Source organism: Taudactylus pleione, unplaced genomic scaffold (assembly GCF_031769625.1).
Source record: "Taudactylus pleione unplaced genomic scaffold, aTauple2 ptg000218l, whole genome shotgun sequence".
Classification (NCBI taxonomy): Eukaryota; Metazoa; Chordata; class Amphibia; order Anura; family Myobatrachidae; genus Taudactylus; species Taudactylus pleione.
In genome coordinates, this window is record NW_028284620.1 from 6683555 (window position 1) to 6700312 (window position 16758).

The window sequence follows — 16758 nt, forward strand, 5'->3', positions numbered from 1 at the left end:
GAAACATAAAAAACACAACAAATGCTACTATTTGTCAGTAAGTATTTTTTTTTCTTCAAAAATATATACTGTAAATATCGCTTACTAGTATTTTAGACCTGTCATTTCTAGGCTCGCTACCTATAGTGACTGGTGTCTCTCCCGTATTCACTCTCTCTTCCCCCTGTACTCTCCACCATGTTTTCTCTTTCTGTCTCTCATCTCCATATCCCCCCCCCAATCACTCTCCCCTTCTCTTGGCCCCCGTTTTCTCACTCGTCCACCCTGTTCTCGCTTTCTCTCTTCTACCCATTCTTTCGCTCTCCCATGATCCATTCTTTCTTTCCTCCCCTCCCTCAATCTCTGTCTCCTGTCACTGTGCTGCTCTGATCCATGCATGTGCAGTTCACTGAATCTGAAGCCCAGGCTTATCCCTAAGGGTAAAGGATAGGCTTAGCATGAGTCCTAGTGGTGGGTAAGGGGGAGGGTTAAAGGGGTCTGGTACAAGGCGGGTATTTTCTTGTTTTATGTAAGCCGGTGGCTGCTGTGTTAGAATAGATGGGTGGGTGGGGGAATAGATTCTGGCTGTAGCGGGGACACATGTGCACCTGTAGTGGCAGAATTGTCACCACCTACACTAAACTGACACCATGCACAATTACATCATATATACTGTAGGTGTCAATTTTTCTTTAAGTATATAAAAATACTTTCTTACAGAGAATTGTATTTCTCTGCATATTTCTCTTGGATAAAACGTGTTGTGTCTGCTACAATAAAATCCCCAAGACAATCATATAGAAAGTAAGATCTTGCGGATATAGCATCTTGTAAATGTAATTAACGTTTCATAGGGTACTGTAGCTATAAAATAATAATTAATGTATTATTTAAACATATGAAAATGCAATATGGAAAGATTAGACTTTTTTTTAGAAGAAGAAAAGTACCAGATAAGCGGTGTAAATCCAGGAATACTATGGAAGTCAGTTCGAATGCATGCTGACTGCAGATTATACAGTAATATTTCAGATATACAGCATTCATGTTAACTACTTACAGAGCAATTACAGATGTGTCCACATACATCTATCCTCCATGCACTACTAGCCGCGTCACACATAACGCGGGAGCTCCGTGTGCCTCGGTAGTGCCGAGCCTTTTTCGTGCGACTTTTACCTTCAAATGCGTCTTATTCACACAGTGATGCGAATAGCTAGCACAAGCTGCTTCTGCTAATTACAATGATATGCAGCATGCCTATGTTCTGCGACTGGAACTGCGGGTGTATCTGCATGCTACGTTACAGGGTCAGCGGCTACAACACTGTAACGTAGCGTTTCGCAAGCAGGCACAGACGCACAGAGAACATAGACATGCTGCATATCATTTTAATCAGCAGAAGCGGCTTGTGCTAGCTATTCGCATCTCTGTATGAGTAAAACGCATTTGAATGTAAAAAGATGCTCGGCGCGATTAGAAGGGCTGTTTAACGCGCAAGGAAGCTAGATGTATGAGGACACATCTGTATGCAGTGTGTCAGTAAGAGAAATGGGATGAGTGTAATAAATGAATAGTCTTGTGTGTATGCTGATAGCTATTCATTACAATATGAATGAAAAATGGACTTAATAAAAATAACTGATCAGTTTCCCTTGTTTTATTTATTTTTTTCTCACTGGAACAGGACTTCTAACCAGTCATTCTGATGACCGTGCCGGACTATCTTGTGTTGATTGTTCTCACTTACACGATAGTCCCGATTGACATCACTGAGCTGCCACAGGCTCTTGGGAACTCCCATTCGAATGTATTCCTCATTTAAGTCAATTAGCTTCCAGCCTTCCTCTCGCTCTGCCTTGTCCAGTTTTGGATTGAAAGAAAAGCAATATAGCTCTTCATATTTGACTGGAAGGAAAACAAAACATAGGGAACTGTAATAAAAAACTCAATATAAATCTTATTAACGAAATAAAGAGAAAAGCAGATTTTTCTGCTTTATAAAGTCAAAGTCTGATTTAGAGGTGTACGGTTTTCCGATGTATACGGAGTTGAGCGATCAGTAAACCAAGCATGCATCTAAAGGGGCATTAGGTATAAAAAAAAGGTGGAGTGCTCATATAAAACGACAGGAATTCAACAGTGAATTATTGGCAGCTGACACAAGGGGATATCTGCCTAAAATTCCCCTAAAAAAGGACCAAAATGTCAAAAACACTAGTGTCTGCGCCTATAATCACCTGACCATAAAAACAAACCAGAAATGTAATATGAATTAAATTTATTGCAATGACAATAGACCTGTTAGAACTGCAGCTCCCCAGGACATAAATTTAAAACAATGCAGTGCTATAGTAGACCACTCTTGAAACTGAATAAAAATGGAAATAAAAATAAAAAACAAATAAAATGAACAAGTTCCTGGGTGGATGACAAAAGTTCCTCTAAATGCTGATAACTGGGTATAATGATTCAATATAAATGGCAAACAATTTTCCCAGTGGTATAAGTTATCCGCATCTCCTTAGACCAAAAGAGGCTACTCGCTGCTGATGTATTAAAGTCCCAAGTGAGCCAGCTGAGCGAGTGGACATATGATAGTTAATAGGAGCCCGGCCAGCAAAAAATTCCACAGGGGCAACAGTCGGCAATAGAAATTCAGCCTATCCATTAGGCAGCCTGAAAAACTGAACGTCTAGCGTTCAGTCCTTCAGGTCACCGGGTGCGGTGCCCGCACTGAACGGCGTTCACTGAACGTCATTCACTGCAGGAGATCGACCCCCATATCTGAGAACATGCTGAACCCGACGATCATCGTCAGGTTGACGGGCATGTTCCACAGATAGTCGTCATCGGCAAGGACCCAGCGTGCACACGCATTGCTGGTCCTTGTCGGCTATCCATTAGACGACTTTCTGAACGTTACGACCAAAACCTTCTGGTTTAGGTCGTATCGTTCAGAAAGTGGTCTAATGGATAGGCCCCCTAAGTTGCATGGTGCATCAAGGACCATTTCTGTAGTTGCTGGCAGCGACTATTCGCAGTGTGATTGATAGTCAGTGTTTGGACGAGGTAACGGTGAGCAGCAGAAAAGAACGCAGGGGCATGTCTCACCCTGCGACTGCGATCCTGTATGCAAAGAGAATGGGTCTGGCGTCTCAATTCCCACGGTCATAGGGACCATAGGCTTACTCCGGACTGCAACAAGCGAAAGATCTGCGACCGACGCTGTGCCTGTGTACGCAGACGCTGCAACATTTACGCAGATGCTTGGATTTGCAAAGTCGCAGGTGGGCGTCTCAAAACATCTTCCTGTGGCTGCGACATTTGTATATTCTTGCACAGCAGCTGTGTACAAATTTGCAGCTGCGACGACATTAGCAACATTTATTATCTTACTACTGAAACTTTAACCGCTTGCCGGGCACAAACTCATCCGCCGCCAGGAGTGCTTTACCAGACATGGGCGCATCCCATGCGTCCGGGCCAGCCTGCTGTGTCCCCAGTCTGTATGGAGGAAATCTGTTCTGCACATGAGCAGAACGGATCTCCTCCTCCTGCAACGACTCCCTGGGAGTGATGTTGCGGTTTGTCATCGCCAACATCACTCCCAAATTGTACCCCAGAATGTCGGCACCTCAGGTGTGCATGCACTGTAACAAAAGTGTGAGGATATATCTGCTGCGGTCCCTCCATAATACCACTGGGGGAAAACGGGTGTTTTCGGGGAATGTGCCACAAATATTTAATGAGAAATAGGCGCCTCAGTAAAAAAAAAAAAAAATAAGATTTTTTTAATTCAATAAAGTTATGTTCTTTAAAATTAAAAGGGGATTAAAAACTTTTGGCATGCCATTGTAAAGTAAAAGGTAATTAAGCATAGAGTAAGAGATAAACTAATTATTTTACACAAGTCATGTTGATTGCCATATCCCTCTGAATTAGACTTAAATTTAAAAACAATGTACAGGTGTGCCCTACTTCTATCCTCAATACGCCACACATCGGGAGTCTTTTTTTATGTGCAACTCTGCTAACATCGGGCAACTCCAGTGCAACTCTGCTAACATCGGGCGTCTTTTTTTATGTGTGCGACTGAGCCGGCAAATGGAGCTTGACGTGGAAAAGAGCTGTGACCGCTGCATCGTAGCACTGCGCATGCTGATTCAGAGACTCAGTCGCACACAGATATACAAGCGTCACATATCAAATTAATCAGCAGAGTCTCCTGGTGCGTCCAAGTCACATGGCACTGCCACTGCCTGGTGCTATCAGAGTCTCACAAAACATGCCGCGCCGAGAGGGTTGTTTGGCACGACTGCAGTAAAGATGTGCGAGGACATATCTGTACCGTATGGACTGACAGAACTGCATCTCTCCTATGTTTCTCCATACTGCTGAAGGCATGGAGACATAGAATTACATCATGTATAAAGTCAATGGCTTTGCTGAGCCCCCTGACATTACTGCCACACTTATAAGGTAATCATAAATCTGGCACGTATTCCCTTCCATAGATAATTCTTAGTACAGCACATACTTTTACAGTCAGTAATAACCATGCGATAATGGGCACACAAGCTTGATTGGTAATGCAGACTGCAAATGTGGCTCACTAGGAGGATAATTACACCAATTATCCGTACCCCCCTACATCCATTCATACAATACCTGGCCGTGAAAGTCTGGCTAATGATATGTAAATATCATGGCAGTCTCTCTCCTGAGGAATGATGAGCTGGATAACCTGGAAGTTTTTGCAGCGGAGAAGTAAAGGGCAGCCGGAGACAGTGGTCGCTTGTTTTTCAATAGTAGCGATCTGGCTGTGAAGAATCTATAATGTATATATAATTATATATACCAATATTAACATAAGTCGTTTTAGTTTGGCTTAATCAGAAGAGATTTCACAGGATACATCTAACATGCTGTGAAATGAATAGGCTGTGTTTGCTGTCATCATAGGAAGGAACTGAATACATTTCAAGACCAAACCACTATTTGCCAATAAACTGTCCATCATGAATGCAGGTGAAGTCAGACACAGTGCTCCAGACATAAAAGCAACAATTATCCTATTGATTTCAATGGGTATCTGGACTATAGTTAGACAGTTAAAAGGTCGACAATGTCTAGTTAGACACCAGAAGTTAGACAGGCAATGGGTGTGATGTTATGGTTTTGTTGTGGGCCCGGGGTGGTGATAGGAGCAAACACAGAAGCAGATTTAAAACAAAACGTGGAACTTTTAATAAGTGGTTTGGCAGACATGAACAATGGGAGAAAATAAAGTCCAGGGATGGCACTAAAGTGCAAATGGGAACTGATGTGAAGCAATGAGTAAAAGTCCAGGTATTGGCAGATAGGAGCAGTCCAGTAATCCGGGTCTTGTGTGGCTGTAATGAATTGCAGGTTGAAGTGAATTTGCAGGCTGTAGTGAATTGCAGACTGAAGTGAATGGAAAATGTCCAGGGGATTAGCAAGTGGAGGCAGGGAGCAGGGTCACAGCTGACACAGGTACTCAGGCAAGGGAGAGGCAATAGGAGGAGGCAGAGGATTCCAGCAGGGTATTGAGCAGGTCAGGTAAGCAGGCTAAGGCAAAGATCCAACAGGCAGTAAGTAAGCATAGGAACTCTCTCTCAGCGGTGGCTGAGAAACACGTTGCACTGGCAATGAAAGAGAGCTCTCAACTCCCTTAAATACCCAGTGCTCCTCTGTGACAGGCCAGAGAGAGCATGTGACCCACCAGGATAGGGCGATTAGATCACATGGCTAGAGTCAAGATGGCGGCGCCCATGCTGGAGTGGACGGAAACACCGCCAGGCCAAACCAGCCCAGAGTGACAACATGTTCGCACAGGATCACGCACAACCAATGCTCCCCGCCAGGCACCAGCACCACCGCAAGACGCCCCCCGCCATAGCGACCTCACAGGTTATATCCGCCGACCGCTATGCCGAGAAACCCTGGTCGTGACAATAGATCGACATGGACAAAATGTCAACAGTGACAAAAATGTCGACACACTAAATGTTGACTTGAAAGAAAGTCGCAAGGTACAAATGGTTGACAGGGTCAAAAAGGTCATCACGAAAATGGTCGACACTTTTTTTTTTAGTGTTAGGGTAAGGCACTTACTGGAGGGTTAGGGATAGGCACTTACCCCGATGTAAAAGAAAAGGTATATCCTGTACAGCAGGATAACCGAAGAGACTCTTGTATGAGTGCCCCCACACAAGAGTTTCTTCGGTTATCCTGCTGTACAGGATATACCTTTTCTTTTAGATACTTGCTATTACTCTTGGGGAGCACTAGCAACCAGATTCCAATCAAGGAGCTTTTTTGTCTCCATCAATTGGGTAATGTTGGTCTGTTTCTATACTTGGGTGAGTTACTTTATCCTGTGCAGAGTCCTTCTGAGTTGTTTTTGCACTTACCCCGATGGTTAGTGTTAGGGACCAGGAGGGAGGGTTAGGCATTCACCGGAGGGTAAGGGTTAGGCACTATAAAAGGACGGTTAGGGTCAGGCACCTACCCAGACGCTTAGGGTTAAGCACCAGAAGGGAGGGTTAGACTTGGGCACTAAGGGGAGGGTTTGGGTTAGGCACCAAGGGGAGGGTTAGGGTTCAAGATTAGGGTTAGAAAAAAAAACGTGTGGACATTTTTGGGTCGATCTTTTGACCCTGTCGAATCTTCGAATCTCACAGGACTAATTCTCTTTTGCTCCCCTATGTCCCAGGGACTGGTAGAGGAGGAAGAAGTATATTCAAAACCAACTTATATTCGTTTTTAGCCACAAATGGAAGACAGTATTCGTTGGCGGTGTTCCCCAGAGTCAGATTATGCTCTGATAGATTAGAGGAAAAAAGAAGACTCTTGTTTGGGGGGCACTCCAGATTCTTCTTACACGTCGACCTACCTTTCGTCGGTCAACATATTGCCTGTCTAAAGGCCCCCATACATCAGCAATTGATTGCAGTAATTTGCAATCGATTGTGTATAAAAATCTTTCCCTTTTTCAATCGATTGCAGAAATGCCACAATCAGTTGAAAAAGAGAAAGATTTTTATACACAATCGATTGCAAATTGCAGAATTGCTGCAATCAATTGCTGATGTATGGGGGCCTTAACATCTGGTGTCTATCAAGACCTTTTAACTGTCTATCTTTTATACCACACCCATTTCAATCAGATCCTTTTCAGGTAGTGTAACTATTTTGGAAGAATATTTTCCTTTTCTGCATATTATAAGCTGCTAACCTAATGAAACTTCCACTTTTAGACAGTTGCATATGACACAGAGAGCACAGCAGAGTTATGTAATACCTCTCGGCAACAACTATATATCTAACTATAACCGATCATATATATATACTATACATGACAGAAAATAAAGCAACATATTTACTAAACGTTGCAGGAGGGTACGAACAAAAACAGTAACAATATCTGAAAGGAGAAATCATCTTTAAATGCCACCTGCACACTGGTAATGATACTGTTGCTATCTGGAAATGTAAAATAGTATATATAAAAAAAGAATTCCTTTTGGTCATACGTGGGCCCACCTATGTCACCACCCTGTTCCTTAGCTTTCCCTTCCACCTGTCCATGCTAGTTTATGGAACATCTCACTTTCAGAATATAAAAAGTGAAAAGCTAATGTACCCAGGTTTCTTTGCGAGTTTCTGAGATATTTTCAACAAAAATGAGGTGAGTTGCGGTGAGATACAAGGTTCCTAAGGCCGCCTTCCTGGAAGCTATCCGGTCAAACAATCGGACATTCTCAACCTTTAACAATAAAGAAAGAGGAACATTTTCAGTAAACATCATAGAGTAATACACTGTATATGTATAAGCATGTTACCGGCACTGGAAACCACTGTTGTGGGAGAAATATTACAAATTATTAAAATATATGTAATGTGTTCCTGGGTGTGACCTTATATAGAAATAAATACTCTGTCCAGCCCTTCAGGCATGAATGGGGTGCAACAATCCAGGTTCATAGTATGGAATACAGCAGCGTGTGTATCACCATCGTTTATATGACGCCGCACATTCCGCAGTGCTGTACCGTCAAATGTACAGGATTGCAGTGAATGACACATGAATACAGCAAGGGGAAAATCAATGCATGAATAATACATAACACCAAAACAATGCCACACACAGGCTGTCAGTCTTTCCTAGAAGTACCATGGAGCTCTGCTAATTCATTCTATGGGAGATTCTATGTGCACCCATTCTGCCCAACAAGACCGAACACCAGGAGCAGCATTGTTCAGATTTACAATGAGGATACAGGAAGAGACTGGTTGCACTACAACTGTAAGAGATTGCTCAGCAACACTCTAAAGAAGCTACTGTATTCTATTGATGACTGGCCAACATCAACTGCATATAAAAACCCCAATCACACCTTCAAACATCTCATTGTACTGAGCTCTGGGATCTAGTGAGGTTTAAAGGCTAATTCTATATGATATATTTAATTTGGATAACTACTACCTTGCAGTCATTATTGATTACATTTGCTCTATATTAGAATGTATTTAATGGGCTTCCTTCACTGTGGAGAATGACTTTATCACAAACCATTTACATTGTAACAGAACCCAGTATATGGTTTCCTCCTCCAATTGTGTCCTTCTCCTGACAAAAGACTCGCACTGGGTAATTTAAACCCCAGTGTTGTTGGGAGAATAACACAGGGGGGACAGGACTTGTATATGTTCAAATGGTTTCCAAGGTAAGTAACTGCTGGCTAGGAAGGGAAAGAAGCTGGAGCATTAGATAGTTACTGTAGGTTCTGAGTCATGGCTGTGCAGGACCATAGCTGCAACATGTTCATAAACAGTAATGTGACAGCATGCAGTAAATCTAGTGTAGGTAGGCAGTTTGGAACTCCAGCTGCTCGGAACTACACATTCTAGCATGCCCTGCCACATTCTTGGCAAGCACTAACATAAAAACTATGGCAGAGAATACTGGGATGTGTAGTTCCACAACAGCCGGAGTGCCATAGTTTGCCCCTGCAGTAAACCAATCCTGCCGTAAAAGTGGAGAGTCAGGTCCTAGGACATGATTCAGACACAGTAGCGTCCATGCGTGCTTCTTTTCAGCAGATGTCTGCGATTTTACGTTAATACTTACATAAGCCCTTCACTAGTGTACATCTTAATGTACAAGTACTGGGACGCCCACTTTGTACATTTTTAGATGCAACAATCTATCTTGGTGCGACTTTAAACACAACAATAGAAAGTGCCAGAATAGGTCATCGATTAAACACCTGAGTTTGCACACAGTTATGCAACACTCCCATTACACTTCCACGGAGGGGATAGTGACAGTGCAAGGTTGAGTTAGATATCCTAGTGGTGTGGTAAGGTACTATTGCAGCTGTTTGTTTGAATTTGCATTGATGACCTGCTCTGTTCAGTGCTCATCCCTTCTTGTCCACCATACAATTCTTGATCTTTATTAATAAATAGCTGATCTTTTTTAATCTCAATTAATCTCAATACTAGGCATAGCTGTTACTAGGCTTAGTTGTTATCTTTCCTTGATTAAAATAAAAATACTAAAGGTGCGTACAGACAACGATTTTTTGAACGATTAAACTATAACAACGTCGTTATCGTTCAAAAAATCGTTCAGTGTAAAACGATAAACGATGAACGATTATCGTTCACTCGCGTTCATGTTTGTCGATTGTAGTTTGTAGTTCAGTCAGACTGGCCAACTGAACGATTTTCAATAGAAGTTGCTAAGTTTTTCCTTCAACACACAGAAAATCGTTTATTAAGTAAAGTAAAACCAACTAATCTGTAAAACGATTTTTGTTCACTTTTTCAAGGGAAAAACTGAACGAAATCGTTCAACGAAAATCGTTCATTACTTACATCGTTGTGTGTGTATGCACCTTTAGTGGTAACATAATAAGGGCTCCCATAATTCTGATGTAAAACCAGGGCACCAATGCGATGGTTTCTCTGCCATGTAATCCATCCTTTGCTTCCATTAGTGATCCCCACTTATCATGTTCAAGTCAGAAATCTGACTTATGGGGACACAATGACGGGGGCTCTCTTAGGAAAACCATGAAACAAGGCAGCCCATAGGCATAGCTCCAAACCAGCCGAATATGGTCAGAATTGTCTCAATTCTCTTAAGACTTTTAAATTGTTTGATATACAGTAGAATAGCTTGTGTGTGTTCTCTTGGCTGGTGTCATATCAGCACCCATAAAAGCATGTGGGTAAAAAATGTCAACATGGTCTGAATGTCGACATGGAAATTATGTCGATATTCCCAATTATATGGTCGATATGGTCATAAAATCGGCATGATTATAATGTTGCAGTTGACATGTCAATAAAATTTTTAGGGGCCCATTTATCAATGAGTTTTATCATTTGCAACACAGAGACGTGAACTCAGGGGAGGCTAAGCCTCCCCTGTCATACTCCCTCCCCTGTCATACTCCCTGTCATGCTCCAGAGTTTTGATATAAAAATGATTAGAATAATACAAAGAAGATATTTATAGCTTATACATTTTAGTTAAAAGTGGCCAAATTTGTGGAGCTCCCTAGAATTGCAGGGAGAGATGAGAGGTGAGGCAACAAGAGCTCAGCCTCACCACTCAGACACTGCTTGCAGAGATGGGGGCAGAGCCACACCACATCCAGTAATACTGCACAGAAAGAGAGCCAAAAGAGGCATGCCTCCCTGTGAGGGGAGGGGTGGGATGCCTTGAGCACTGATTGACACCACGGATGGTTCATGTGACCAGGAAGGCTCAGAGACCCACCAGAGCAGCAGCAAGGGGAGGAAGAGAGGACACAGTTTTTGTTGCAAGTAATAGTCAATATACACCGGAAAGTAGTGTAGTAAGGGGAGAGTTACAGTGAGTAGGCAGTGAGACAGACTCTCAGCACTCACCGCACATCACTTATGCAAGAGTATTAAAACTCATTGTGTATGATAATGGTGCTCCAGCCAATTAGCTCGTGTTTGAAAAATGACAGTTGGGAGATGATTGGTTTGAGCACCATTTATCATACGCAACGAGGTTTAAAATGGAATATGATAAAACTCGTTGCTAAATGGGCCCCTGTGTGCATTGAGCCCTAACCGCAGCCCAACCCTAAGCCTAACCCTAATATGGACTGTCAACATTGTGCCCGTCAACCTTCACAATGTACACATTATGAAAATGTCGAAATCATGTCCCCGTTCACATTGTAAATGTTGACATTATTTTTCTGTCAATATTTGTTGACATTCTGAAAGGTGACATAATGACTGCATACTCCCATAAAGCCTATACCAGTAAAATTTGCTACTATTAAAGGAGCAAAAAAACTGAAATAACAGTTCGAATAAGTTCAAGACAAATAGACTCTAGCCTTATGCAGGCCATACACTAATACAACCAGCATAAGGTGAGATTAATCTTCCGATTTCCCTTTAACTCCCCGGCAGCTCCCTGGCAGTCTTGACCGCACTTTGGACAGACGATGTACATACGATCTCACGATACGATCAATCGTCTGCCTGCTGAAAAACTGATTATCATTATTCAAAATGTCACTGAAATTACGCCAGTTGGACGCACAATGCATCGCATGCACAAATACACGGCACAATCTGCATACGATAACGATAGATAAATATGGGCTGCACATTGGTTCGTATCCTACCTAAATACAAAACGATTTCCATACAATTCATCGTACAAGGCGTCTAAAATCGAGCAATCGGTCCCAAATCACACTAGTGTATGGCCAGCATCAGACTGGAAGCATAACTAGGAATTACTGGGATAAAAGTAAAATGAAGGAAACCACCAACTTGTGTACATAAAACATGTCTTTACCTATCTGTTATCTGTGTAGAGCGAAAGAGAATGTGAAGGAGAAGAGAGGATGATAGAGCGAAGGACCACCTAGGGCCAATCACAGCTGTCAGCTGTGTGCAATCAAACTCATAGAAGTCTGCCAAATATACAGCATAAACACTGACGTATTTTCCCTTCTCTGTATTGCACACAAAGACAAATATTGCAGGGACCATATTCCCTATGGGCAAGCGTCAGACCAGCCATTCTGTTTAATGCTTAGTCTTTGTTGTCCTTATGTATTGTCAGGTTAAGCATTACTGGATACCATTGTCCTTATTACTACTCCCAGAGCTAATAGTACAGGGAAATAGATGTAGGATTGTATTATGTTGTTCCACAAACCCATCAAGTGTGACAGCAGCAATGCAGATTATATTGTTCTTAAATCTCCAATGTAAGTGTGTACTGAAGACTGAGGGGCATATTCAATAAGCCGCAGTGCTTACAGGGGGCAGATAGCCTCGAGCTTTAACACTCAGAGCTATTCAATCATGAGCCCAATTCCTCCCGAGGTAAGCCCGTGGCTAACACGCATTAACCTATAGGGACCTATGGGTTAAAGTGCTCACTGCAGCTGCAGTAAGGGCAGAAACCCATACTTACCCTGGATTTCTGTTTGTAAATATCGGATATCATCCACTTTGACCAGATCATCGTGATTTGGATTGCAGAAAATTTTCTCATATGGGACGGGATGTACCAAACATAAAAATGATGGTATACAGGCGAATAGGGGGGAGATGTATCACAATTTATTTACGAAAATTGATAAATTTTCTCCATGGTCTCAAAAGTTCTCTGTTGACTCCAATGCTCTTATAACAGACAGCAGGGAATGCAGGATACCCTTTGAATGTAAAGGACTAACCAATAAGCAAAATAAGTAGTTGAATATACTAACTTGGACAAGCAGGGAAACAACACTAAAATATTGCTGTAACTTGCTGTAAGGAAATTGCTCATTATTTATTTGCTACATATGTAAATATAGTTTACACACTTATAGTTTATACATTTATAGTTTATACATTTATAGTTTACACATTTATAGTTTATGATGCAAGACCTGTAACATTCTGGAATAGAAGCAGTTTCTTATTCATAAATTAATCCCTTTGGGCCTGATGCAGAGTTGGACAGATATCGGCAAAATGTTGCTCCCGAACTTCGTGCCCCCCAAAAATATGTATATTCACTTGTATGGAGAGTTGTGGGTGGACACCCATATGTCATCATTATCAATGCATATTTCTACCTATCCTATACTAGGCGCAAAGATATGCCTGGAAACATGCCTATTTAGGCTTATGATCATATATGTATGCCCTGCATTTCCATGACCACGCTGACATATGCCCATGTGAGAACGCCCAGTTACAGCCCAAACTCTTCAGTTGTAAGAAAAGATGCAATCAGCGGTGTGACATGGAAGATAAGCCCCCCTAAGCTCTGGGCCCTATAGCAGCTGCACCTATGATAGTTACGCCCATGTATGCAATTGAACTATGCTCGACTCTGCATTACCTGTACTTGCACGTGCGCAATTCCCAAGCATGCATAGCACAAAAACACGCAAGATATACTTTGCCAACAGGCGTATGTTCAGCTTTACACCGGCCATTATGGAAATGGCTACAAAGACAACAGTCCAGAGACAGTCAGTATGATCTTCAACAAGAGCAATAACATTTAATGGAAGGAAAACTTACAAAGGTATCAATTCAAAGTAATATGATCATTAAGACTGCTAATTGAGAAACCGGCTGTATAACTATTCTTATTGGGCAAATGAACAGACATATTGGCGCAATATAAAGTGACTGGTTTCAGCACAAAGAACACCCCGCCATACACCCTATGCCAGCCACTGTAAAAATAACAGTGTCACACAAGGCAATAACTCTATAGACCCCCTTATCCTCTTCTAATGTATAATCAACTCGTAATAAAGCAAATTATAGTAAGAAAGTTGCCTAGTGTGACCCTCTCTATTCTATAGAATTGGTAGCATGTAACCCAGCATGTTACTATGGACTGTAAGCAATGGCATGGAAAAGCATGTGTTAAGATATAGGACCTCATTCAGAGCCGCTCGCAAAATGTGAGTGCTCGCTCTGAATGAGGGTGGCCGCATGTAAAAAATGATCAGGCCTCCTGGCCACTCGCTAGGCTGTTACCACCCACAGCCTTAATGAGCAGCCGGGATGATGGTCGCGATGGTCAAGACCATCGGGGCTTGCGACGAGACCCTTGAGGTAGGGTCTCGTCTGACGCAAGCCCCAGAGAGCTTTCGGCTCTAATAGAGCCGGAAGCTCTCCCACTGACATCACTGGTGATGTCAGTGGGGCCGCCCACAAACAGCAGGCGTTGGCTTGTGAACGCCTCCGTTTGTGAAGCCACCCCCCCGCCACGCCTACAAAACGGGTCGAGCTGTCGATCAACATCGACAGCCGCCCCTTTTGTAGTGAGCCATGGAGCAAGAGAATTTCTCTCTCGCCCCGGGGCTTGCGCACGAGCAGTGCGGCCGCTGTGCATGCGCACAGCCAAACATCGACCCGCTTGCGAGCGGGTCTGAATGAGACCCATAATGTCCATAGCGTTCGGCTTTTTTTTTATAGATTCATTTGATTTTTATATAGTATTTAACTAGTCTGCACCATTAGGTATAATGTAACTAATCTTATTATATCATATACTTCTACAATGACAATCACAACAATTCCCAAGACAATAAAGTCATTATGTATATCAGATTACAGGAACTGGACAAATGAAAAGAGATAAGGATCTACTACTGTATACTAACCAGGGCACAAACTGACAAATTGTATGTTATTTACTTTCTAGAACATAAGGATTTCAGAGCAGGTGTTTTATTTTCAGTTATTTCATGCTATGGTATATAACTATTATACGAGTAAAGTTTACATATTTATCATCCTTTAGTTATATTGCTAGATAAATATATAACTACACAATTGGAACAAGATGTCTCCTTTGCAGGAAGATTGTCACCATACATACACATACAATATGCCCACAACACTTTTACAGTAAAAAGTCATTATATAATAATAATAATAATAATAATAATAATAATAATAATAATAGGAGAAGGAATGGTAAGATTACAAGTGATAACATTGAAGTCATGCTGATGGTATTATCATAATCCCAGATTAGGGCAGGGCCTGCATCATTGCTCTGACCATGCACTGCTTCCATCTGTACATACTGTATATTTATACAGTGAATAGTGATGATATTAGATACAGGCAGCAAACGCTATTCCTCGCATGATGTGTCAGGCTGCAGCTACAGTGCTGGCTGCAATGAAAAAGCAGGACCACAAGCAGGACAGACAGACAGACATAGGGATGGATGAGTCACTGCTATACTGGATTCATGGCTGCAGCATGCAGGGAGAGATCTCCTTCCTCTCACACCACCCTGTGCACTAACCTTGGGCAGCCTGATGTGCTCCATGTTGTGTGTGCTGGTCAGTGCAGGAGGATCCCGGTGGCCATTGGCTGTTCCCCCCCGGGGTGACGTTCGGAGTGCGGGATGTGGATGTGTCAGTGGCCGGCTCCTCCCCTCCAGGTGCTGCTGCTGCTGCTGCTACGGAGACACAGCTCTCTGTATATACTACTGGGATGTGTATGTGCTGCACACAGGATCTCACCCAGCTGCTACCACTACTGTGTAAATGTCATTATAGCTCATTGTGTTATGTAGAAGAAATCTGTATGGGCCTCCTGTACAGCCTGAGGTATCCAGGTGGTAATACATTCTTCCCATTTACTATTATATCTGTTTATTTACTAAACTAAATACAAACCTAACCCTGCTGTCTCCATTTCTGTATCATATGGAGAAATATACAGTACTTGGTAGCTTTTCCTATATATATATATATATATATTTATTGGAGATATAATACATCTACCCATACAGTAACACATCTACATAAGTCTAGGGGACTAAATGAGCCCAATCAACAGTGTTTCCTATGAGGCTCTCACAGATAAGTGCCTTGCTTCAACATTAGTGTACCGCCTTTAGGTTGACAGCTAGTTGTATATATATTTTGAGTATATGCGTTTATTTGTCTTGTCATATTATTATTATTGTTTTGTCTATGTAATAACGTGGATAAATATTGTTGGTGAGGCTGGTGGGTGTAGAGGTGGTGTGCTGACATACGTATATGTGTATACAAACAGTGGCGGCAGTGGAGTATAGGCCTGATTCAGCTTGGATCGCAAGTCTGCGGACACAAGCTCCCGGTCGATGTTTGCGTTCTGTGCATATGTATCCACCGCAGCGCTTGCACAAAACAGTGGCTGCGATCGTGAAAGTGAATGCAGCGGATACACAGAGCCATCGCAGAGTGATTGACAGGAAGCACCGTTTGGGGGTGGTGACGGGGGTGATCGGAGAAATGTAGGCATGCCAGTGCGCTTGGACGCCGTTGCAGGGGCATGCATAAATTAGTCACTGCGACGGCATATGCAGCTTGAGCTCTCACTGCATGCAGCAAAGTTAGCAATTTAGTGGTAGGATTAGACCTGTCTTAAATGTGCGAGTGGCTACGTTGTACTTCGATGTTACCGATGTTTTGGTTGGATTGCAAGGTATTACGGATGTGCGAGAGGGGAAGTCGGTGTATGCATGTTGTCCGTGCGAGTGCTTTGAAAATGCAGTTATTAGCATACTTTTGTTGCAGAACTGCGTGCACGATTGCAGCCGCGATCGCATTAGCGATCCTTGCTGATTTTTTCGGATAGCCCCCAGCACCCCTGAATGTGTAGGCAGATCTCCCACATCCCGCCCACCTCCCATGTGTCATTTAGTCCTGTCCCCTTCTC

General features: G+C 42.6%; 1 protein-coding gene across 1 annotated transcript in view; it reads right to left on the minus strand.

The window, feature by feature from the left end:
• The window catches only part of MTMR7 (myotubularin related protein 7), a 54199-nt gene extending 38730 nt beyond the window's left edge, over positions 1 to 15469 (minus strand). Inside the window, exons 1-4 of the mRNA XM_088478746.1 lie at positions 15353 to 15469; positions 7649 to 7771; positions 4651 to 4813; positions 1730 to 1887 (exon numbers count right to left, since the gene is read on the minus strand). Of these exons, the coding sequence (XP_088334872.1) occupies positions 1730 to 1887; positions 4651 to 4813; positions 7649 to 7771; positions 15353 to 15376 (468 nt within the window). The 5' untranslated portion in view covers positions 15377 to 15469. The remainder of the gene's footprint in view (positions 1 to 1729; positions 1888 to 4650; positions 4814 to 7648; positions 7772 to 15352) is intronic.
• Positions 15470 to 16758: the final 1289 nt, after the last annotated feature.